A 23,736-nucleotide genomic window follows, 5' to 3' on the forward strand; every position below is an offset into this window, starting at 1 on the left:
TCCTCTGTCAGATCTGCTGACCTCACTTCCCTTTCTGATCTTCTCTTTTCTACCTTGGGGCCCTTGACAGTGTGCATCTAGTTTGTTCTTGAGCAGTGTACACACAGAAGTCTGTGCCCTCAACTTGCCAGGAGCACAAAAACTGTTTCTTGGCTTGTGCTCTCACCTGGAGCAGCAGAATGTGTGGACCCTCTATGGCATTGCACAAAGGTGTCTATGGCATTAATTTTTTAGCTTCAAAATGGATAAGTGGGAGAGGGTTCTGGCTGAATGGACTGTTTATGTCCCAAGGCATGTGGTGGCTGGCTCCTTCACTGGACTTGAGTACCCAGGGTTTGAACGAAGAGCTGAATACGTTATTGTCTCATTTTCATGCTCTCAGGTACATCCACTGCTGTAAGGATGGACATTTCACGTGTGTGAGAAACTCTGACACACTCCAGCAATGCTGGAGTAACATGTAACACAAGGGACACGTGTTACATGTGCGCATTTCTGCTGCTTTTCTTCCTCAACACTTTCTCAGGCCCAGACATCCCAAGCCAAAACAGAGCTCTACTCCAGATCAAATTTACAGTTATTTCCCAGGCGTAGACTTATCCTAGAGTTTCAATTCTGCAGAGAAAGCCCTTCAGCTGAGGACTGAGAAGAGAGCTGAGAATGGTCAGGACTGTGTGCAGGTGCAGCATGTTTTCCTCTTGATGATGCAGGAGCAGAGAGCCAGCATGACTCCCCTCTGAGGGATATGAGCTTCCAGCTGGAGCCAGGTGCACAGACTTTAGTGTTTCTACCCACGTACATGACACAGTGCTCAGGTGCAAACTCACAGCCCTCCTTCAGAGACAGTGTGGAACAAACTTCTAGTATCTGGCACGGATAATGTGAGTGAGAGAAAAGGAAACTTCTCCATAAAGCTGTGGTATAGGATGTACGAGCTCCTATGCCTTGTGCTGCAGAAGTCCCAGCCACCTCCTCACAGTCAGACAGACCATCTTTAGGAGAGGGACACTATGGTTTTGCTGCAGGAGCCATCTCTGCAGGAGATGTCACTTCCTGGCAGAGCTGATGTGGTCCTCCTGGGGCACCTTTCCCCTTTGCTTGGTGCCTACACTGAAAGGAGGTGAGTGAGGGATCCCAGCCCTTGTTGGTAGCAGGCTGATTGTCTTTGCTGTACAGCGAGGGTCTATGCTGTACAGCATAGTCTGTGCTCCCAAAAACTCTGCCTCTGTGTGGACAGTTGTTAGTATTTGGCTTTGGAAGCTTCCTGCTGGAATTTGATGCTGGACCTTTTGTGAGCTCTGACAGGAGATGCCTTTTAAATTTTTGCCCCAAGAAGTAGGGGAAGGCTGAAGGGTTGTCCCAGGTCCTGCACCACTGAGCTGCTGCCTTCTTGTTCCTCTGTAGCTGACCAGGAAACGAGAATTAGACAGGCAATAACACTGTTGTGCCACTCTGAGTTCCTTTAGAGCTGGTAGATAGCTGGTGATAATTTGTCTCCAAACTTTCTTTCAGGATGCCTGATCTAGTCAAAGATCTGCTTTTTCCTCTGGGATTTTGCAAGGAATTGTAAAGATCTGTTGGGGAAAGGGACACTTTGAGGATTTCTGTAGCTGGGGGTTGTGTAGCATTTCAGAGCATGTGTTGAATAATTTGTGCTTAAGAAGACTAGTGGCTTGCATGTGCTCTGTCTGAGAAGGGGAAACCCTGGTGCCTCCTTGGGCTCACTGAGATTTTCATGGAAGGGTTTAATAAACAATAACAGTGGCATCCTTGCCACCCCTCCATATCACACCCTCTGCAGTGAAATCACACACATAGAACCTTCAACACATGAATGTCAGTTTGCAACATCCCTGCTGCAGCTTCACACACAGAAACACACAAGACACACATGTGAGCATCTGCACTCACAAGACATGTGGTGATCCATGTGTTTTCTATGCAAGGTAGAGCATAATAATCCTTATTCCTACATATGCTATGCTCAAAAATAGGACAAGTCAGTGATGGGACCCAGCCAGGCTTTAATGTATATTCTGAAGTTATGTCTACTTTAATTTACACTCATCTCCTCTGATTTATACTTGGCTCCAGCAGCCACTTTATGGTGACTTCAGCAGCTGAAAATAGCCAGAGTTGATGTATCACTCAGCCACTCTCACATCCCCAGCCCTGCTCCCTGGGTTGATGTGTGAGGGGAAAATAGGTCTGATATGTGCCTGCCAAATTATCCAGGGGAGATGTGCCATCAAATTTCAGTGCTGGCAAGGAGATCCACTGCCTTCATGGACCCTGCTTAGTGCTGGTGAGGCACAAGGAGGTCAGAGAAGTAATGGCCGGGTAAGTGTTCAAGGCCAGGTTGGATGGGGCTTTGAGCAACCTGGTCTAGTGGAAGGTGTCCCTGCCCATGGTAGGGGGGTTGGAATGAGATGGTCTTTAAGGTCCCTTCCACCCCAAACCATTCTTTGATTCTGTGAAGTGTCTGTGCCCATGCAGAAGAGAGCAATGGAAATGCAGACTTGATCTTGTTGTCATTTAAGCTGCTGCAATTCAGTGCATATTTCTGTTCCTCCCTTAGGCTGGAGTGAGAAAGGTCACAGCCACCTCCAGAGTTTGTGTAACACATATTCCTCTGGGTTCAGTCCCAACCACTCATCCGTTTTTCATGTGGGCCGCTGCTATGCATTGGTGATTTTTGTTTCCAATTGAGACACGCTGGCTGGTATTAATTTAGTTTTTTAAAATCCCCTAGATTGTCGTCCTACTGTGCACTATCAAGGCTGTAACTGGAGACAGTGTAGCTCTTCTAGCCTAAGTCTTTCGCTGAGTCAAGTCTTATAAATTCCCAGTGGGATGTTTCACAGGCAGGTCTGGCGCTGTTTACATCCTTTCATCCCGCTCATCTCATCTGAGCTGTAGCTTTGTAATCACAGGCATCCCTGGTGTGCCACTGATGCTGCTGATGTTTCATTTTTATGGGGTCTCTGACTTGAATTGAACAGCTGAACTTCACCCCTTCCCTGGTGAAGTAATTATCAGAATAACAAGCCAATTTTTTTATTTTTTTTTTTGCAGATGGCACTGAAAGTTTTTGACACGTGCGCCCTTGCCACCCACATCAGATGATGTATGTAGTGTTTGTCCCTTGTTTTGGCATTTTGATATGTGTGAGAGAGGTGAAATGGCTTTAAAAGCTTTTTGCTGGCGCCTGCGGTTTGTTGCAGACCCAGTGGCACAGGCAGAACATGATAAATTGAAATCAGATTGTTTCTTTACAGTTTGACATAGGGATGTTGATGTACAGGGCTAGGGCACCAGCTAGTGCAAAACTGCTGTGCTCGTTACCTGTGGCCAAATCTGACACTCAGGGAGCTCAACTGAATTACCTGAGCTGGAGGCTGGGTTTTTTGCAGAAAATAATGGTAATTATGTAGTATGGTAATATACTTCTTACTTAAGGGTAAAGTAACAGTTGAATGAAGATCGTAGGCTATACATTAACCTTGTTCTTAATGTAATGAAGTTAGTGATTACCATTATGTGCAACCTGATGGTTTTAAAGAAAATACACAAACTGAAATGGAGGTGTTGGGGCCTTCGCCTTCCCAAGCTAATCCTCCCTGCAGTCTCCCCTGAGAATTTGCCTCTAGCTGTGTAGAAATATTTAATGACCAACTGCCCTTTCTCAGCTGCATCCTTTTTGCAGTATAGAGGGAGAGTGTCACTGTTGAAGCTGGTGGAATTCTGCATTCATACTAAAGTTTATTAAAATTAGTGTCTTTCCTGTGTTACAGTTCATCATGTAGCAGAAATCAAGACCTTAACTGGAAAGAAGTCTGATATGTTATCTACCTTGTTGTTGATGTTCTCAACAGACTCAACCAATGCAGATGTTGCATCCATTTCACACAAAGCCAAGTCCTGCTGGATTTCATTTCTATTTCTTCTGTGGAGAGGATGGGAAAGCAGAGCCATGGATACAGCTGTGGTTAAACCACATCTTTCTCTGGGTAGTTTTCCCGCTTGTGCTGATGTTTTCTTTCTGACTTTCTGTTCTTAGTTACTCCTGGGGCCACTGGGTTTTTGTCTGCAGTTGGAGCCTTCATTATCCTCCCTGCAGTCCTCTTCCACTTCATCAACAAGAAGCTCTGCTTTGAAAAGAGAGGTGGTGGGCTCCCATGCCTGGAACGAGGGCAAAGAAAACACTACAAAGGGATGTCCAGAGCTTGTGAAGGCCTTGGTAAGTATCACAGTATTTTACTGCCTTTGATGTACAGAATCTTCTTGAGGCTTTGATCGCTGGGAGGACAGAGACAGACCCATTTGCTCTTTCTCAGGTTGTTTGTGGAAAACAGCAGGATTTTGGATAGTCCATAGTAACCTCCCGGAGTCGATCATATGGATATGCAATTGCTACCATGCTCCCATTATCTTTGTTGTCTGGAGTAATCTCTTGAAAAATAGAAGGCAACACTGGGGGGAAAAAAGCACACTCCCTGCTCTGTCTGTTGTGGGAGTGTTTTGTTTATCTAGTGAAGAGCAAAATGTGAACATTTTTGAGTAACGACAGTGCCTTTCTGCTCGCAAAGGGTTTGCATGTCCCGATTTTCTTGTAGTAGCTATTACACACTCCTTCATGTGTTTCTTGTTTTCTGGAAACATGTCTCGGGTAAACCCATGAGTCCTGGAGTCAAAATAACTGGGAATTTTACCGTGTTACAAAAATAACATTTTAATTTTTCTCAGCCATCAAAAGCGGATCCATTCTGGTAATGATGGTAACTGGGAATTTGGTAATTTCTTTATGTCTTTCTATGTAAATTTGCGTGTCATAAGCTTATAACCACTGAAATAATCAGCCAAGAAGAGACCTCAGAAGCCTCCCAACTAAAAGTTCTCCTTCTCAGTGGTTCAGTCTTAAAGCTATTGGAGAAGGACACAATCCCAAAGCGTGGAGCCCCTGGAAGGTTGTTTTGCTGTACATTTTGCCCTGTGCCTCAGCGTGGCTGTTGCAAAGAGCATGATCTGGTCATACCTTAAGGCTCCAGGCTTTATGGACATGTCAAAGGCCTGGATGTCACATGTGATAGGAACTCAGTGGGACTAAGTCTTGTTAAATTTATTACCCAAAAAGGTACAAATACCAATGGCACTTGAAATGATTTCCACCTACCCCCTCTCCACTGAAAATCCTAACTTCAATGTTTCTAAACAAAGTCTATATGGTTTTTTTTTTTTTATAAGTTTCCTTTGTCAATATTATTTTTAAATCTTTTTCCCCTTCTCTTCGCCTCCCATCAAGTGGTGTAAAAATGTGGCTTTTATTTCGGTTTGTAAGATGACACATCTCCTAGGAGCGTGTGGGTGTTGACATTCTATGGAGCTGTCACAGACTATCATGTAAACATGTATTTGCAATACTTTTTAAAATGTGAATTATTAATAAACAGGGTGGCTTGCTTTTTTTTATTATTTTTTTTTATTTTGTTGCTACCAGATTTTAAAGGACAAGAAATTGCTTTCCAGCTGACACTCTCAATAGCAATTTTCATTTCAGACTAAATCTCATGTGTCTGAGTAATAAACCTTTGAAAACATGGGTTTATAATGGAAACACTAATTCAACTTTAACTACAGCTGTGCCATGCTAGCAAAATACCACATACATTAATGAGGTGCTAAATCTGATACGGCAGAGGAATGTGTTGTAATCATTAATTACAATTGGAGCTTAAAGTTGGAGTCTGCTTTTTCTGTTCAAATAAAATCAGCTCCGCGGGTTGGAGCAAAGAGTTATTTAAAAATATCATCTCTATATTTAGTTTAAATTTCACCGTAGCGTTTTGATACTTGTAAAGCCAATATGGAATATGTGTGTAGGAAATGCCAGTGCTTTTAAAGGACAGCAGCATGAGAGAATATATTAAACCCTGGGCTAACACAGTGAGTGTCATATGGCGAATGTAGAAACCTGGAGGCTGAGCTGGGGCTGCAAAGCCAGGGAGGGCTGTTTCTAGCACGGCAGTTGCCTGGTGAGGGAGCTCTCCCAAGAGCAGTGTTGACAAGAAATAGTTTGCTTCACGTTCGCAATCTGACTTTGCTGGGTAGAAAGGAGCAGGACGGGAGGGTTTGTAACATGTAACTTATTGGTAACTTATTCGCTTTTCCTCTTCTCAACTTCTTCTGGTGAGCTGTGTATGTTACGAGGAGATCCCGATTCCAAGGACTCTGCTGTTCTCTACCACTAATCCCACTAATGGTTGCTCTTCCCAGTTCTAAGCTCTCAGACTGGGGAAAGCTTTTTGATTCTCCACATCTGGAATTAAGAGTGGTTAGAACATATCTGTCTGCTATGGCTATCAGCTTCACAACTGTTTAAATAGGAAAGAAGGCGTTTTGAATTTTGATCCCTCTGGCATGACTGTAACATCTGCTGTAGGATAAATCCCAACTTGCAACAGCAGAGGTAACTGAAGGCTGTGGCCTGAGAAGTTGTGTATGTGTTCTGTGCATGAGCTGCTTCTCTTGTCCTTGGATCCAGTTAAGTTTTGAGTTACCTATTGGTGGAGAGTTGGTAGAGAAGCATAAGCAAACCTGTCTACTCTGCACTTTGCAGGTGCACAGGCTGACATTCAGAAAATGTGCTGTTAAATGTCAAAGCCTTTTTTGTTGTTGTTTTTGCTTTTCTGTATAGAGCCTGACCTCAGAACAAGGCAAGTAACAGAATGAAATAGGTGTTTCCATCGTCATGGCTCTAGGATACATCTGGCTGATTTGTTCCTAATTTAATTCTAATTGCACAATTTGTGTCCTTATGAAAGGAATGAGATAAGGAAAAGATTGTTACGAAAATGAAGATTTCATTGAAAAACTTTCAAGAGACTTCAGGACAAAGACTCTTAATTGCTGGAACACAATGGATAGCAGATTTTTGGTACTTGAGGCTTTTGTGGATCCTATTCTTGACTGGTTCCTTGACATTAGTGGTAAGTCCATCTCTTGAGCAGGGATGTGCTGCCCTGATTGCTTCTCACTCAGCTGCAGGAGTCCATTCACTGGGAGGGCTGGAGCTCATCCGGACACAGCCAGCATTTAGGATGCACTTGGCACTGCAAAGTAGAGCTCAGAGCAGGCTGCAAATCTTGGTAGAGAAGCTGGTAACAACATAACCAACAGGAGAGTAGCACAGAGCATACCAAGCTTGCTTGTCTGTGTCCAAGCATGTGCAGGGGGAAGTGATGATGGCATGGCATGAAGCAGTCCTGGCTTGCCTGGAGTGATGTAGAGCCTTGAGGTAGGTCATGTGCCGAACTCCTAAGTGAGGGAAAAATTAAATACCACACCTTAATAGTCAGCTGGAGTGGTTGCCCACAGCATTGGTGATCTTTCTGTCAGTGGGAGAATGTGCTTATGTGAAATTTCCCCTTGAATCATGTCTCCGCACAAGGAAGGAAGACCTACCCTTGAGCAAAGGCTTGGCAGAGGTCAGTGAGCTCTCATGTGGGACCTTTTGATGCTGTGATGGTCTGGTATCCCTTTCTGTAGTGTGAATTTCAGGACCAAGAAATGGTGATTATGTTCTTACATACAGTGTTTATAATGTTGGGGAGCCCTTTGCTTCAAAAGTTCACAGGTGCAATAATTTTCACAGAAACATGTGACAATACTGTGCAAACCCTCGTGCAAAAGCTGTATCTAACCATATGCTTCAGTGCCAAGACTCGAAAAACTAAAGGGCCCTCTTTGTTCTATACAGTCATCTTTTTTAATGATGTGACCTGAGGCTGGGAAAGAAATCGTAGTTTCCTGACTGTGCTTTATGCAAAAATATTCCAGTTGTGCCTTGCCTTGAACACTTGTGATGTTAAGGATGTACTCCTGATATGTGAAAACAGCATAAACATCATGAGGTTCGAAGGAACAGTTTTTCCATTTTTCCTTCTGTTTTGGCAACCTAGAGAGTGCTTTCAGTTCACGTTCTCAAGCTGTTCTGCTCAGCCACTGCTCCAGCCTCTGGGGCTAGCAGCACACTTTAAATAAATAAACGGAGCTGCAGTTCTTATATAAACCACTCATCTCCCATAGCTGAGGCTGCAAGGAAAGCATCAACACCTGTAACACTCACCAAGGGCAGGAATGTTAGCAGTGCTGCCTGGGTGCTGACCTTCATTGTCAGTACTGCCCTGGCGACCAGTCACATGCAGTGTTTGGGACTGTCATATGACAGCAGAGGCAAAGCTTCATGTTTAGGAACAAATAATGTGGGGGAGTGTGACAGCACCAGTCTGGCATGCACAGTGTGCTGGCTTCCTCCAAAACAATGGTAAGCTGTGGAAAACCCAGGAATGTACTTCTCCAAAGAAATACAGTCGTGGTTAATCTTTGTAACTCTGATGCTGGGTACCCAGTAGCTCCACTATCCTTGGCAAGTGCAGATTGAAAATGAGCCTGGAGTTATCCACATCACCTAATTGAGATATGTAGCTCAGCCAGGGTGTTCGGTTCCTTGACCAGCCAGTGGCAGGAGTGGAGAGAAGCTTGTGAAAGGAAAGTTTCTCAGTGCCCAAATGAAGCCACTCTTCAGAGTGCTTTTTCTCTCAGTTGCTTCTACTGAGGCACACAGGAAGAGTGGCTGGACATGGGAGAGTGTGACTGTTGCCACTGATGCCTGCCCTAGAAGTTAGAGAACCTGAAGTAAATGAAGGATAAGAGATAGCTGAGAGAACAGTTCCTAAGCTGGTAGGGACAACTGCCTAATCAGATCTATGGCTCCAAATTCCTTTAAATCCTTTCAACCTAGGTCTGGTTTTGCCTGTGACCCCTCAGCCTCCCAGCGTGTCCAGCTGGACTGGTGGTTGACTTAGTAGAAGTGGAAGGAGATGGAAACTACAGACACATGTGTGCACACAGAGGTGGATAACCAGGAATCATCCACTGCATTTTTGGTTCCCAGACAGCTCTGCCTGCACTGCTCGATGGTGGTCCCTACAGAGCAATTCCCGCAGGCTCTGTAAGGATGGAGTGTGTGCGTGGGGGAAGGAGTAACAGTAACTGAGGGACTCCTCAAAATGTTTCTAAAATATCTTCATTGTGTTAAACAGCTAGACATGCTCTCCCACTGCTAATTTCCATGCAAGTAATTGCTCTGATTGACCCTGGCTTGTTCACTTGCCGCAGACTGGCTAGTGTGATTTCAGGCGGGGAGGAGACTCGGTCCACGGGGTCTGCTCTACGGAACAGCTTGACAGCACAGGTGGGTGGGTTCGAGTGGTGGTGTAAATTGGTGTTTCTCCAGCCTTTTGAACTTGTGATTTCCTTTTGGCTCTTCTGTCTGCATGCAAGCCAATGAATGACAGCAGCTCAATTACAGAATGTGCTGTAATTTCTGACTGCAGGTTTCCTCTTTCATTCCCCTAATCCAGTAATTACAGATGTTCCTCGCTCCTTTACCCTGAAAGAGCACAGTTGCCTCCACTAACACCACTTTTCTAATACACCAATGGTTTGTGGGTTTCTTTATGCCCTTTTTGCAACCCTCAGTTGGAGAAGTATAAATAATGTTATTCATTGCTGCTTTTTGTACTACCACTTGGCACAGAGCTGTTAGTTTTTTGTGCCTATGGTGACAAATGGCTCTTTAAATGCAAAGGGCTTTATTTTGATTTGAAGGATGTTCAGTGGAGTGACTCTGGAGTTAACAGCAGTGCCAAGTCAAAATCTGGCTCTCTCATATATCCAGGCCAAATATTATGGTCAAGAAATGTGTTTCTATTTTCTCTCTCCTGAAAATTTGATCAAGTTTTGTATTAATATTTTGGTGGCAACAATATCTATCTGTACATTCACAGATCCTCTGTTTTTTTTGGGCACACTGGACCTACATGAAATCAACACACCTCTGAGTTCAGGAGGTCTTACAGACTGGGCAAAACCAAAGGTGTGAAGTGGTCAGCATAGGAAAGCACCATCAGCTCCTCAGCCCCACTGCTGGTGGAATTCCTGAGCACAATATTTGGATATTGGTCTTCAAGGAACATTTTTTTTCCTTGAATTTATCATTATATACTCTGTATGGTGAAGAGACCTGGATTTTTTGAAAAAGGCTCCACAATTTTGAATGTTTAATGTCACATTTGCATAATTCCTTTTTTCTTCTATCCCTTTCCTCTTCTCCCTGTCCCACTGAAACTGTGAGGATCAGTAATTGTTGCCATTATTATTGACAAAAGAAGAACATGAACAAAGGAATGGGAAGAAAGGAGGAGACACCATGGAGCTAAATATCCTGATCAAAACCACTTCTGTCATTTGGGTATCAATTTGTACAGCTAATTTGGCACAGCATCACTAGAGAACTGCCTGCAAAGACATGAGATGATTTGGGAGTGAGAAATAGGTCTGCAGGCTTCCTCTGCGTAGGCTGAACCCCGTGCAGCCGGGTATGTTGCTGTCTGTCTGATCTCATCTTTGTTTCCACTTCACCCTTTTGGGGCTTGCAGGACCAGTGCACTGCAGCAGTGGGTTTATTGCCGTGTTAATTTGTAACCCGTGAATGTTTCCAATGAGATGTTTCTAATTTATTGGCATAAAACATTGGATTTTCCTTGAATGCCCCGGAGTTTCTGATTCACCAGCTGAAAACTATTATTACAGAGCACATAATCACTTGGAAAGTGCCTCTGTCTTATCTTTTTTTTTTGTGTGTGTTAAATTCAGCTACATAAATAGCATTTTTATAGCACAAAGGCCAAAAAGATATCAAGATGTTCTGTATTTCAGTTTTGTTTTTACCTTAGGGAAGCTTGGTCAGTAGTGGCGCTCACAGTTGATGTGAACCTTGGGCACTGTCTGTGAACTTGCCTCATAACACTTCTGCAAGAGGCTCCAATCAACTGAACAGCTCCAAGTGCACAGGCTGGGGTTGGCATTGTGACAATTTTGACTGGAAATACATTTTCATCACAGCAATGTTTGGTTATCCTTCACTGTGAGGGTGGAAGGGCTTTGCTAGCATCTTGTTAGATATAATTCTGGCAACTACAAGAGGAGCAAAGAGTCCAGATTGGTCCCAGAACTAGGACAGAGGATTTCTTGGCCCAGTGTTGCTATTGCCTGCCTTCATCTGAGTACATTTCTAATCTCCCCTCTGCTATTTTAAATGTGTTCTAATTGGGTTCTAGTCCAAAAGGAGGACCAGGCTCATTAATAGTTTTCAGTAGCTCAAAAAGAGTTATTAAATAATCTTAGCCCTCCAAGCCTTCCTTACTTCCTCCTTTCATGAACAGCAAAATGGCCTTACCTTTTGCACAGACCCTTGATGTTCTGGGTATCAGCTTAGATTCACACCTTGGTTTAGATTTTCCCCCCTAAGCTTGGAGCAGGGCTTCATGGTGGGTCTGTCACACTGCTGTTCCTCGATGCCCACACAAATAAAGCTTCTGTCCATGGATCTGATCTGTGACAGGCCAGGTGGGCATGATGCTCTTTGTATGAGATCGGGAAATAAAGGTGTAAATCATTATCAATGTCCTTATTAAAAGTCCTGAGAGGTGGGGAAGGCAGGAATCTTTCCTCTGGGAATGTAGGCACATGTAGTGTGGCTGTTGAAAGCAGAGACTCAGCACAGTGCTCAAAGTTCCAGTTGTGAACAAGTGGATTCAGCAACTTGCCCAAACTGCTAAAAAAACTTCTTGGTACGGTTTTGTTGGTAGTGGTAAAAGAAGTACATTGTTCTAAAACAGTGGTGTGACAAAGATGTCTCCTGATCGTTGGAAGCTGGGAGCTGGTTTCATCTTTCTGTGTCTCTATAGGGGGATGGTGCATTCCCAGGCAGAGAGTTGAGTCTGTGCATTTCTTCCTCATCTGGTGTTTCAGAAATAATAGAACTCACTTAAAAATTGTTCAGTTATTATATTTTGGGACACTATGTTCAACCTGTGCTCCATAAGACTCTCTGCAAGGGAGGAGCTTGCTAGAAAACTTTTGCAGGGGCCACACAAAAAGTGACTGAAGCCAAGGAAGTCTGTGCCCGTGCTCTGCAACAGCTTGAATAAGGGAAATTGTAAGAAATGCACATCTGATGGCACTTTTTTAGGAACCTACATATCAAGAAGACTGAAAGACGCTTTGGTAATATTACAAACCTCTGCATTGTGGTAGTGTTTGAAATTCTGCTCATAGTCTTCTTTTTTTAGCCATACAGTAATTGCACCTCTCAATGGGAATGCTACTCAGGAATAACGATCCTATCAAGACAAGGGAATATAGATTATAGTAAAGGTTATGATGGTTTCTGTGAGAAGCTTAACATTGATCCTTTTAGCTATCTGATTTTCCAGGAAGGGGAAAAAAGCATAACAACTTTGAGTTAGGCATGTGATTTGGTGTGAAAATTCTGATGATTAGTTTTAGAAGATGGAACTCAAAGTGAATTTGCTAAACTTTTTTTCTCTCTCTTTTTTTTTTTTTTTGGATGAATACTTTTGAAAAGAAATGGATTTTTATTTCCCACACAGTTTATGTTTTTCTCAGTTATTTTACTTTTTTTCCCCTTCTAATGCAAGTCAAAACTGTTAGAGAATTCAAAAGCAAAAATCTGTTATGTTGAAAAGGCCATGTTGTGAAATATATCATAAACACCCTGTTAGAGCAGTGTCTCCTAATTAAGGGAGAGAGCTCCTGGGAAACAGCGAGCCTGTGACACAGCTCAGCCCCCTTTGATCCTCTGTTGAGTTTTTAAAATCATTGCCTGCCTAAACTTGTCTGCAGCTTGTTACACATTTTATCCATCTGCTGCAAGAACAAAAATAAATGATTTATAATTCAGTTGAACTCCAGTTGTTCCACGTATCACTGACTGTGGAGTCTTCAATAAGAGGGAGAAGAGAGGAGGAAAAGCCAAGCAAAGGCTAAATGGAGTCAGGCACCCTGGAAAAGGCATTGCTTTTGGCTGTAGGGATTGTATAGGTACTGAGTTGCAAGTTGCATGAGTGAGTTGCAGGTGTTACTGCAAAATGGTTAGGAATTTTTGGGTGAAATGTAGTTCAGTGTCTATCCATTGTCTATAAACTGAAATCAAAGCACTTGTAGGGGTTGTCTGGCTTTAATCCAGACAAATATCCAGGTCTCGGGTAGAATTGTGAATGTGAATATTCGAATGTGTTTGCATTGTGTTTTCCCCCAACCTACTTATAGCAAGGTGTGATCCAGGCAATTACTTGGTGCGTGAAAGTTCATGTTCAGGTTTTATCTGCCACTTTGGATGACTGGGTGACCACAGCCAAGCCCTGCAGGTGGCTGCTAATCACTGCATTAATTCCCTCGCCAAAGTAAAATCTTGCTTTGAAAACTTCCTCCATCTTTATGGTTGTGATTACCAACCTGTCTGTGTCAGTCTCTTGTGCAGGACCACGATGTTTGCCTGAGCATGGTGCAGTCAGCCACAGCATCCAGGAGCAGTGGGATGGCTCTGTTGGACCAATTAGGTGTTAGCTCGTAAATCTAATAACAAGAGGAGCTAATTATTCCCTATGCAAATATCACAAGGCTACGTTCTGTTGATTTTTAGAACAGATCAGCACTTCATTTTAGCACCCATATGTTTTATCTGTGTTGGTTAGCTATCACTCCTGGATACCTGCATCCCTCTGAGGGCTACTATTGCCATGAGTCTTGCTCCTGAGATGGAGGCCGATTTCATTAGAAGTCAGAGATTCATTTGCTGTTGCCTGTAAATAAATGGCAGGTTGAAGATTTATCTAGTATCCAGTACTTACCCATCTGAGTTTATCTCCTTCCACGTCTGGGAGACCCCCACTGTTACAAGTAGTTACAAGAAGTCTCCTCTCAGTGGCTTCTCTGGTGCTGTGATTTACCAGTAGCAAATCTGCAGTGTGCTGAAAACGTGTTGTTGGGAGCATGTAATTTCTTCAGGTCTATGAGAAAATAAGTTGCACAAAGCAGAGTGGCTTTGCCAAGGGCAGGGTTGGAAAGAGGAGAGTCAGTGAAGGGAACAGCTCACCTGGGAGGTTGGGCTATGACACTGTCTGTTCCTTGCCAAAGATTTAATGCATGGCAGGGAGCTGTACCCGGGTCCCAGCGGCTGAGCCAGAGGCCGGCGGCTGACAGACGGATCCTGGAACAGTCTGTGCCCTGAGCACAGAGTTTGTAACAGCCATCAGCTTTTAAAATGGCTTTAGTAACCTACATTCATTCACTGCCCTTGCAAGGACTGTAATTCTTAGCACATGCTGAAGCTGCTAATAAACCTGTTGGAAGTGTCTGCAGCATAAGTCAACTTCACTGAACAAAATTATTTGGCACAGGTGTTTTAAAAAGTAAAGTCCTATTAAGTCACTGATCTCATCTGTAAAAAAGCTGCTCACCAAGCAAGGTGGGTTTTCCTTAGTCCTTGCTCCATTTCAAAATCCAAAATACTGGAATTCCCACTACATTTCTCTGGAGACCATTTCACAGGTAATACACATTGCTGCTGAGCTTATTTTCTTGCAGCTTACATTGTATTTACCCTTTTATGATTTGATTGCTTTTAGACCTATTGATTCAGCAAGACACTGGTATTACTTTTTGAAACTTCTTTTTGCTTCTTTTTGGTTGTCTCTTAGTCTAAAATCTGCAACTATTTAATTCTTTCTTCCTAAAGCCATCATCCTATTTGTAGGTTTCTCCTTCTTCTCAGAGTTCCTAAAAGAATATCTGTCTTGTGATAATGTGGGAAGATGTATATCGGGCAAAAAGGCATGTTAACTTTCTGCAAGTTATGTTTTTATTTAGAGTTTAGATGAATTTTGAGAAAACATCATATTGACATGACACCAGTGCTTTTGTTAACTTGCTTCTGTTCCCAGTCATTTCATACCTACAATATTCCACCTCCTCTGTTTTGTTTCTTTTTTCACTTCTATGAAGGGTGAAACAACTCTGTGTTGTGTTTCTCTGTGGGCAGAGAGAGCTTTTTCAGAGCCTTTCTTCAGCAATGCATTTGAGATAGTTGTCTGCCATGAGCTGGTACTGTATCCTTTGGGCCTCTCGCTTTATTCACTCAAAACATAATTCTCCCCAAATTGTCCTCCCTTCAATTTTCTTACCTGGACTGGCTAATACCAAGGATGTGGTAGTAGTTGGGACCAGGATACTATTTGAGATTTTTGATTGCAGGTTGTTTTGTACTTTTTTTTTTTTTTACCAGGTCTGTTGACAGCTGTAACCAGAATGTGTGCACTTCAAAAAGGTACTTGTGTTCCAATGTTCTGTGTTTTTATTTCTTTATAAGGTTTAGAAATTGAATAAAAGCCTTCCAGATCTCTGCAGGAATATATGTAATTTGTCCATCATTTCTGGATTTGTAGTGGTATTCTCAATGGGTAGAAGTGCTTTTTCCATTTTTCCCTCTCAGTTCTAGACATCTTACGTAGATAGTGTGTCGACAGGTGTTGATGGACAAGCAATTTACAGTAATCTCTTATGGTGCTTATTCTGTAGCTCCCTGAATTATAAGTGACATGCTGGCAAAGCTGAACAACTGATCACCAGATACTGGCATAGTATTAAACATGGCTTCTGAGGCTGCTCAGAATTTCCTTCAGCCACTATCTTCTTGGATGTCTCAAATATATGAAGCTCTCCAACAAGCAGGAGACTCTATATCTGCTTCACTGCTGAATTTGAGTGGAGTGGGCCGTAAGTCAGAAGAAGAGAGGAAGCAGGACATGGAGAATAATGGAGGAGTTTATGAGGATTATTCTGAGGAATCAGAGGATGAACAAGACCTGGACCTCTGGGATGAGGAATATTTATATCCTAGAGAAGATGGTTACACTGGGGGTCCTGATCTTGCTTCGCAAAACCTCCCTCACGGCTCTGACTTGGGTCCACAGAGGCAAAAACGGGTTAAAAATACCAGCACCTTGCCAGAGCACTGTGTTGAAAACACCAGGTCTTTGACAGCCAATGGATCCTACTGGACAAGTGAAGACCTCCAGCCACTTGATCGGCTTCCTCCCATCGCTGAGGAAGAAGGTGAGCCCTCTATGAGGACGGGAGGTCATGAGCACAACCTCAGCTTGGGTGGCTCCTTAAAAAGTAATAATGACAAGGCAAGTTTTGCAGGTAAGCAGCCAGCATGCACCCTGACAGTATTACCCAGACCGTTCTTTTCCTGGTATTGATTTGATTTAGTTGCTAATCTGCTCATTATGTTCTGTGTTGTCTTTGGTTCCCCACAGCTAAAATAAAACTCCCCAAATCCCAAAGAAAAATCTAACCTTTCCAGTTTTTCTCTCATTCGTGAGACTAATTTCATTGAAGTAAGTGGAAATCTCCAGGGTGAAAGGCTGCGTATTAGAAGGCAATCAGGCCCTGTTGCTGCAGCAAGGAGTGTTTTGCTCCCCCTCGTTTAGTTTCTTGTAGAAGGACCCTTCAAAGGGAATGTTTAGCCTTAAGCCTTTGCTTTGAGAACCATCTGCCTTTGCGTCATTGCTATTAAAGATATATATAATCTCAAACCTTGTTTCTTTGTGCCAGCAATCTCAAGATGTTACTGTGCCATGTGCTGTGAAATGCTGTACTAAAAAACCAGACATATCTCATGATTTTATGGATGAAAGGCTCCCAAATCGCTTTCCTCCCCTCCCACCACCCCCACAGGCTTTTCAAATAAGACTGAAGAGGACAGCAGGCAGGAGATTATGGAAAGGAGAACTGAGTTTCATATTTTCAGTTTAAAATAGGCCTAACTATGACTTCTGATCATTAAGTGACAGGAACAGCTTTTCAGACGATGGCGTTCAGGGCTGAGTTCAGCCTTGTGACTTGTACTCCCTCTATATCACCATTAGTGATGCTGAAAGTTTCCTGAGTCACAGAGGTCTGATGGAGATTTATGTCCTGACTACACACAGGAAAGCTGCAGTCCTGCTGGCACCATCCTTGGGTCTTGCTGGGATAAAGTTGCTCTTTACAAACATCCCAGGAATGGGGATAAGGGAGGAAAGGGGAGTGGGGGGACTGGGTCTGCAATATGGAGCTGATGAAGAACTTGACTCACTGAGAATTTTCAGAATTTGGCTTCAAATATCTAATTTTTTTTTTTTTTTTTTTTTTTTTTAAGCAGGCAGTAGATGCTCTTGAAAATGTGTGTTTTATTATGACCAGGAGCTTTTCATCACTCTTGGCTTCTAGGAAAGTCTTACATATTTAACCTTTTCTATGCAGACTGTGGAAGATCAGCCTGTTTGTTTTTGAATTTAATAGGAATATCAGACTGAGAGGGTATAAACCTTGACGGTGTTCTTTAATGAATGTTAAAATTAGCTCTTTTCTTTATTACTATTTCTCACAATGTTATGGCCATGGAGTAAATAATTAAAAAGAGCTTTTGGTCTTGTTGTTCTGTCTCCCGAACTGGGACTGCTTGTTTAATATTCCAGATGAACCATTGCCAGTTCTCAGGTTAAGTACCTCGGAGCTGTATCTCTTGGAGTCCAACCCCTACCTTCTGGTATCCTTATACATCTCCTGTCTGATATCCTACTCCAGGGTTTGTTCATAGGGATTGAGTCAATGCTGCTGCAGGGCTGGATTTACTGTGTCTGCTTGGATTATGTGCCTAGTGTGTGCACAGAAGTCATGGAGCAGGGCAAATAGTGTCCTTTCAGGCAATGCTGGGGCCAGGGATAATCTTGACAAGTGCTATCCTGGGCATACCTTCCTGCTGCAGAGTCTGTACACTCTCAAGAGGGGCTGTTAGAGCAATTCACAGCAAATCCTGGGGCTCAGCCAGGTGCCAAATGCATAATTCCAGTGGTAGCCTCCATATCTTTGTCCTATCTCTGGACTACACCCTTGCTGCCAGTGGATGGGAGGAAAGGAGGTGAGCTCTTAGGGAAACGGGAGCCAGGAATGTGCTGCTGTCACTGTCAGAGCTGGTTGTCACCTGCAGGCTTGTCTGCAGGGACATCTGAGAAAGAGGGTCCTTAGGAGTGTGTGATGGACCAGATGAAGTTTCCTGGTGAGAGAGATTTAGAGTGACAGACAGATGCCAGAGTAACCCATCACTGCAGCTAAAGGGAAGGGCCTCCCTGGACCTCTCTCCCAAATGAGAGCAGGTACTGATTGAGTTGCTGTTGAAGTCCCTCTAAATACTTATTGGTTTTCCTTCTCAGTAAGCTCTCTGGAGCCACTGTGGACTGGAAGGCTGGCCTTTCAGAGCTCCCCAGCACCTACCTTGCTGCTTCCTAGAGCTCTCTGCTTCCACACAGAGCATTGCATAGCTCCATTAGGGAGCATTGCATAGCTTGTTACACCAGAAGGAACATCATTCCAAATGCTCTGAAAAAGGCTTTAATCTTTTAATCTCTGCCATGCGCTGCACAAAACACCATCCAATGGTTTTAATACTTCATAGTCATAAAGTTGGTTGTTTGAGGGTTAGAGGGCTGGGAACTGTTGCTTTTTTTTCTCAGAACTAAGTTGTATAATGGGAGAGAAAGTGCTGAACTGTGATTTGAAAATGTCTTCCACAAACTCTTTGATGTGAAAGAACTCGTTTTGCTCTTCTAAGTGAACTTTCACTTCCAAAACACACATGCTCTTTATATTTTATTTTTCAACTCTTTATTTCCTCTTTTCCCTTTAGATTCATTCTCTAACATCAAGAGTGTGAACTCTTCTGATGGTAACCTAGACATGCAGAGGGACTGTAATACCCTGGCAACTTAAAATTTCAGTCATGGATTAAAATGATCAAGAGAAGATATTTGAGGTATCCTTATTTCTGTTAGCTTTGTTACCTAACCCTGAGTGACAATGTAAGCAAGTGTATGGACTTGCTGACATTCAGCAAAGCCATTTAGTAGCATCAGAACGAGCTTTGAACATTTTCCCTTTCATTTGGTGGTTCCCCCCCTTCATTTCTGCAAAATACATGTTTCTTGTTTATCCTTATATTCTTTTCAGAACATTGCATCTTGACTTTATTTCACTTAATGTACCACATTTCTCTCCACAATAGAATATTTTAAAGCTAAATTGGCACAAAACAGTAGCAAAACTCAATGCTTTTTGTTGCCATGGAAATATTTCTGGGCACTTACTGAAGACCTGGTTGCCAATAGTAATGTAACAGAGAAAATAGATATGCTTCATTTAGCAGCCACTGGTGATTAAAGAGCCACAGAAACTTGTTACAAGGTCATTCCAATATATAGTTTATTGGGTTTAGGGAAAAAAACCCCACAGCTCTAGATGAGAATAATTTTCTTTTAAAAGAGATGCAAACCAAAATCCAATAGATGTTCCCTTCTGTTAAACTGACAGCATACTTCTGAGATGAAATAAAATAAAGTTGTAGCTAAAAACCATCATTACCCCTTCTCCTTTTTACCAAATATGTTTTTGATCATATTTTTGCCTCCCAGGAAATGTTTCCTAACTCCCAGAGTAGATTTTCTTAGGCTCTAAAGCAGCATGCACATTGTTGAAAACCATTTTTAGTCTTAGGGATTTAATAAAGTGTTTGAGCAATGAAATTTTTGGGTTCTTGAGTAAAACTTCTGTCAGACACTGTGAGGCATGCTAATCACAGGGTGCGGGTTTGGCTGCTACTGAGCCCTGGTCTGTAATTAAATGATGTTAGTAAAGTTGTAGCAAGGTTTCCAACAAACGCAGGAAAAGTTTTTACCTTCGGGTGCTTTTGATTCACAGCTTATTAATGAAGGGAGTTCAGGAAATATTGCAATGCCTGGTGTTCGTTTTAAGAAGTTAGTGATGGGAAGGCAGTGCGTGCAGATCCCTGCCACCACTTGCAAATTACGTAGTTCTGAATTTTGCAAATACAGATGAACTTGCTCTTGCAGACCGTGTCCGTTGTCTGACCTCAGTGTTTCTGATAAACTGTCTCACATTGCAGAGCAGAGAGAGACCAGCCTTTGCATCCCCCTGTGGCTTAAATCCTGCTGCTCAGCTGACTGGGGGTGGCTGGCAAGAGTGTGGCTGCCAAATCCATCATTTCACATTTGGCTTAAAAAATTGAGAGAAAAAAAAAAAGCACAACAGCAGAGCAATAAACCACATCAAAAAGTAGTGCACTGCAAGTAGAGGGGTAGATGTGGCCAGTCCATCCTCTTCCCAGCATGAATCTATGGGGAAAAAAACAGTAATAATGAGAAAGGTGAAGAACAGCACTAACTGTGCCATGAAATAAATGGATTTAGCCCACTTCTTCCTCAGGGCCCATGTCCTTTGCAAAGAAAAAGCCAAAGTGACCAATAAGTTAGGAATTTCAGCAGACACTGCCCTGAAAAGGCATGGGGACAGACACAGCAGCAGAGCTGAGTTTTCTGAATCAGAGCTGAACTATTTTTGCCTAGCAAGTTCTGTGATGGAAGAGTCTCCCGAGCTGTCTGACACTGTGTTCGTAAACACTGGTGTAATATATAGGTGAGCACGACACTTCAACTGCAAGAAGTCCTTGGAGATTTTCCCCCATCAACTAGACAATCTCAATGCTAGCCAAAGATGGCATTTTAGTTGCACTAAAATAATTTTTGTGACCTTGGAATGCTAAGAAGTCTGACATCCTAATAGGAATCTTACCTAGATGGTTGGATAGTGCTCCTCAATACATGTGCAAGGAGAGGCACACCTCTGAGGCCCTAGAAGTTTTTAAAACTAGAAAGCACTATTGCATCTAGTTACCTTGGCCTCCAGCTTCACAGGGGTCATTGATTTTTGCCACTAATTGCTGTGGTAAAGGAAATTATTCTTTCTGCTCTATATGAACACTCCCGACCTCAGTAAATGACCTTTCCATGTGGGCAGGAAATCCTAGGCAAGAAGTGAATTTTCATTAGGTCCTATAAGCCCATATAGCAAAATAAACCCACAAAAAAAGATACTGATTATGTGATAAATTAAATTTCTGCTTGTACTTGAGACTAAAATAGGTAGATGACCAATCTCCATGTAAAGAAGTGAAATGTTTATGGATTTTATCACCTGTCTGGGTATGGAGCCAGCCAGTGTTCTAGCCAGAATGTAGCCCTATAAAAATCAGTGCCTGTACTCCAAGCAGGACACTTAAAGAGGCTACACTGAGTCAATAGCACCACAAGGACTGAGTGAAGGAAGGCAAAGGCAGACAGTGGAGAAAAAAAAACTTCACAGAAGATACTCCTGGCAGCTCGAGTGGGGTGAAGCACAAATGTGACTAGGGACATGCATCTGGTCTCTGAAGAATGCGGTACAAGTCTGCAGCTTTATGAAGTGAAGTGCAGACGTGAGTTTGCATTCAATGCCTTCTCTCTGGGAAATTCAGAACCATTCAAAGTGTTTGTGCACAGACTTTTGTCCTTGTGAAGGTGGTACAGTGTTCCTATTTATATTTGAAGTACTCCTTTGCCGTTCTGTCTCTTCAGTGTTTCAAAGTATAAGGGATCTTCATCCATGACACCAGAAGTGAGTGGTGATGAGACTACACAACAGCCCTGAAAGGAGGGTGGGTTGCAGTGTGTCAGCTTTACAGCTGGGGAAACGAAGCCAAAGAGTGGTTCAAACCACAAATTTTCAAAGGTGGTACCATTGCCAGCTCTGTCTTGGGCCTGTCAGCATTGCTGTTCATCCTCAGTCAGGGATTTTGGACACAGTACTTCTGTCAGCCTACAGTAGATCAGTAGTATGGGCTTTCACCAAGTTCCTTGCTTGGTGGGCAGAGGTTTCTCTTGCTTATCTCCCTAGGGGCATGAGAAGGGATGATCTGTTCAGGAGTACTTGTCATCTCCTCTTGTCATCTAGAAGGTTGCATAAGCTGTATGGAGAAGGATGTATTTGGGAGGATGAAATGGATTTTGCTGTTCAGAGCAGTTACAGAACAAATTGTGTGTGTGAGCGTGTGTGTGTTTGTGCATGTATTTTCTGATCCACTCTTGCTAAGTGACATCCTCTTCCCACTCCCCATATGGCAGTTGCGACTCTATCTTCCTCTGGGAAGGTTGTTTAGGACTCAAGAGGCTTCATTTACCAATAAACAGCATCTTGGCAGCATCTGGGAAATGCTGCCTCTCTCCTAGAAACCCTACCTCCTCACCTTCCATCTCCTACTACAGACGAGGCAGGTGTGAATGATCTCATTGTGTTGTGGTTACGTGCAGGCATACTAGCAGCATTCTGTGCAGAGCTGGGACATAGTATTTCTGTGTGCTGATACAAACAGTAGTACTGGTTGTCTTTTTTTTTTTTTTAATGTGTGTGTGGGGTTTTTTGGCATTGCAGTTGTTGCTAGTTTGGCCTGCATGTGCTTAGTGAAAGCATGGATAATTCATCTCCCGTTCCCTCCTGACCTCTTTGCATTGCTTAACAGCACAAAAGCCACTAATGTAAGCTTAGATGAGATAGGATCACTCTGCCAAAAGGTGAGGTGGTGTCGACCTCCACTTTTTGCCAGATTGGAGTGTGGATATGACTTTCTTGTGCCCAGTTAATCTTTGGCTGTTGTGAGGACCTGGTGGTAGCAGCCATCATTTTGTATGGCCTCATAGGCTCCTGAAATAGGTTTAGTAACCCAGGGGGAAGACTGCAATGAAAGAAAATGGGGAGATTTCAGTCATGAAGGTAAAACTGTGCAGTTTTAAAGACAGTAGATGTTCTTGTTGGGCTGTGGGGGCCTTCCAGGTAATGAGGAAGGTGTGTTTGGACTGTACCTCTGCAGATGGTATTTGTGTGATTCTCATGCAGTTTTCACAGATTTACTTAGGGAGGCTTCATCAGTACCTATTTGTGGACCAACATGAATGACTTTGGTTGAATCTTGGGTCAGTCTATAGCAAAATCTGTAGAAAATCCCTTCTAATGAAAATAGGTCTCATGGCATCATCGCCCTGCCTAAAAGTTCCCTAATGTCCAGGCAGGTGCTCCCCTATCTAGAGAGCTCAGTACCCATGTGAGATAAAGCATCCCTGGAGAGACTCATTGGACTGTGCCTGAGAATTTGCCCCACCCCAAGCTGAGCACTTGGAGGCATTTCTCTCCTCAGGCTGGGAGAGATTCAAGCCCATACTGTCTATACAGCAGCAGCATAATCTGTGTGGGAGTATTTTCCAGCAAATAGTATGAGAGTGGTGGTGCTGCTGACGAGAAAGCCCTGAATTTGGATTAATGAGAGCACTGAGGTTTGTTGAAACTTCATGTTGCAGGGTCAGTTTTGGGGTCTAGACTTATTGCCGTAAATAATGTAGCTATAAAACCCTTGGGCCTGAGTTTTACAATTGCCAGTAACTGATGTAAAACTGCAGCTGAGATACAATGTCCTTCCCCTATCACACAGTAGCGTTGCTTCCCATGCCCGGCCCCATGAACAAGCCACTGTGTGGTGAACTGGACCAGCCGAGAGTTACCAACCCCTTCCCTATTACTTTTGAATCAGGTGAGTTGGCCCTATGATTGCTAAAACTGAAACAAGAGGAAGAGGGGAAGGGGAGCAGGACAGGGTTGTCGCTTTTGGATGACTGCCTTGGTCCTGAAGGCATGTGAGTCTTGTTGCACCACATCCTCACCCTCTGCTGCTCCCAAAGTTGGTGATTTTCCCAGGAGTGCTGTGGTATCAGAGGTGTTACAGCAGTGGTAAAGGGGGACTGTGCTGAATCAACCCTCTGGCAGGAAACAAAGTTTCAATTAGAAAAATCAGTGGGAAAATAAATATCTGCTTTGTTGCAATGCAGTTGT

The 23,736-nt window shown here is 43.1% G+C and overlaps 1 protein-coding gene across 2 annotated transcripts in view; it reads left to right on the top strand.

The window, feature by feature from the left end:
- Window positions 1–23,736, top strand: part of SYT16 (synaptotagmin 16) — a 109,714-nt gene that overhangs the window by 48,520 nt on the left and 37,458 nt on the right. Inside the window, exons 2-3 of one of the 2 annotated variants that reach the window (XM_017807704.1) lie at window positions 4,061–4,240; window positions 15,502–16,038. In XM_017807704.1, coding sequence (XP_017663193.1) covers window positions 15,573–16,038 — 466 coding nt within the window. In that variant the 5' untranslated portion in view covers window positions 4,061–4,240; window positions 15,502–15,572. Of the gene's footprint in view, window positions 1–4,060; window positions 4,241–15,227; window positions 15,251–15,501; window positions 16,039–23,736 lie in introns of those variants that run through there. The other variant, XM_017807705.1, reaches the window with a different exon arrangement.

The sequence above is a fragment of the Lepidothrix coronata genome, unplaced genomic scaffold (assembly GCF_001604755.1).
Source record: "Lepidothrix coronata isolate B3197 unplaced genomic scaffold, Lepidothrix_coronata-1.0 Scaffold19, whole genome shotgun sequence".
Taxonomy (NCBI): Eukaryota; Metazoa; Chordata; class Aves; order Passeriformes; family Pipridae; genus Lepidothrix; species Lepidothrix coronata.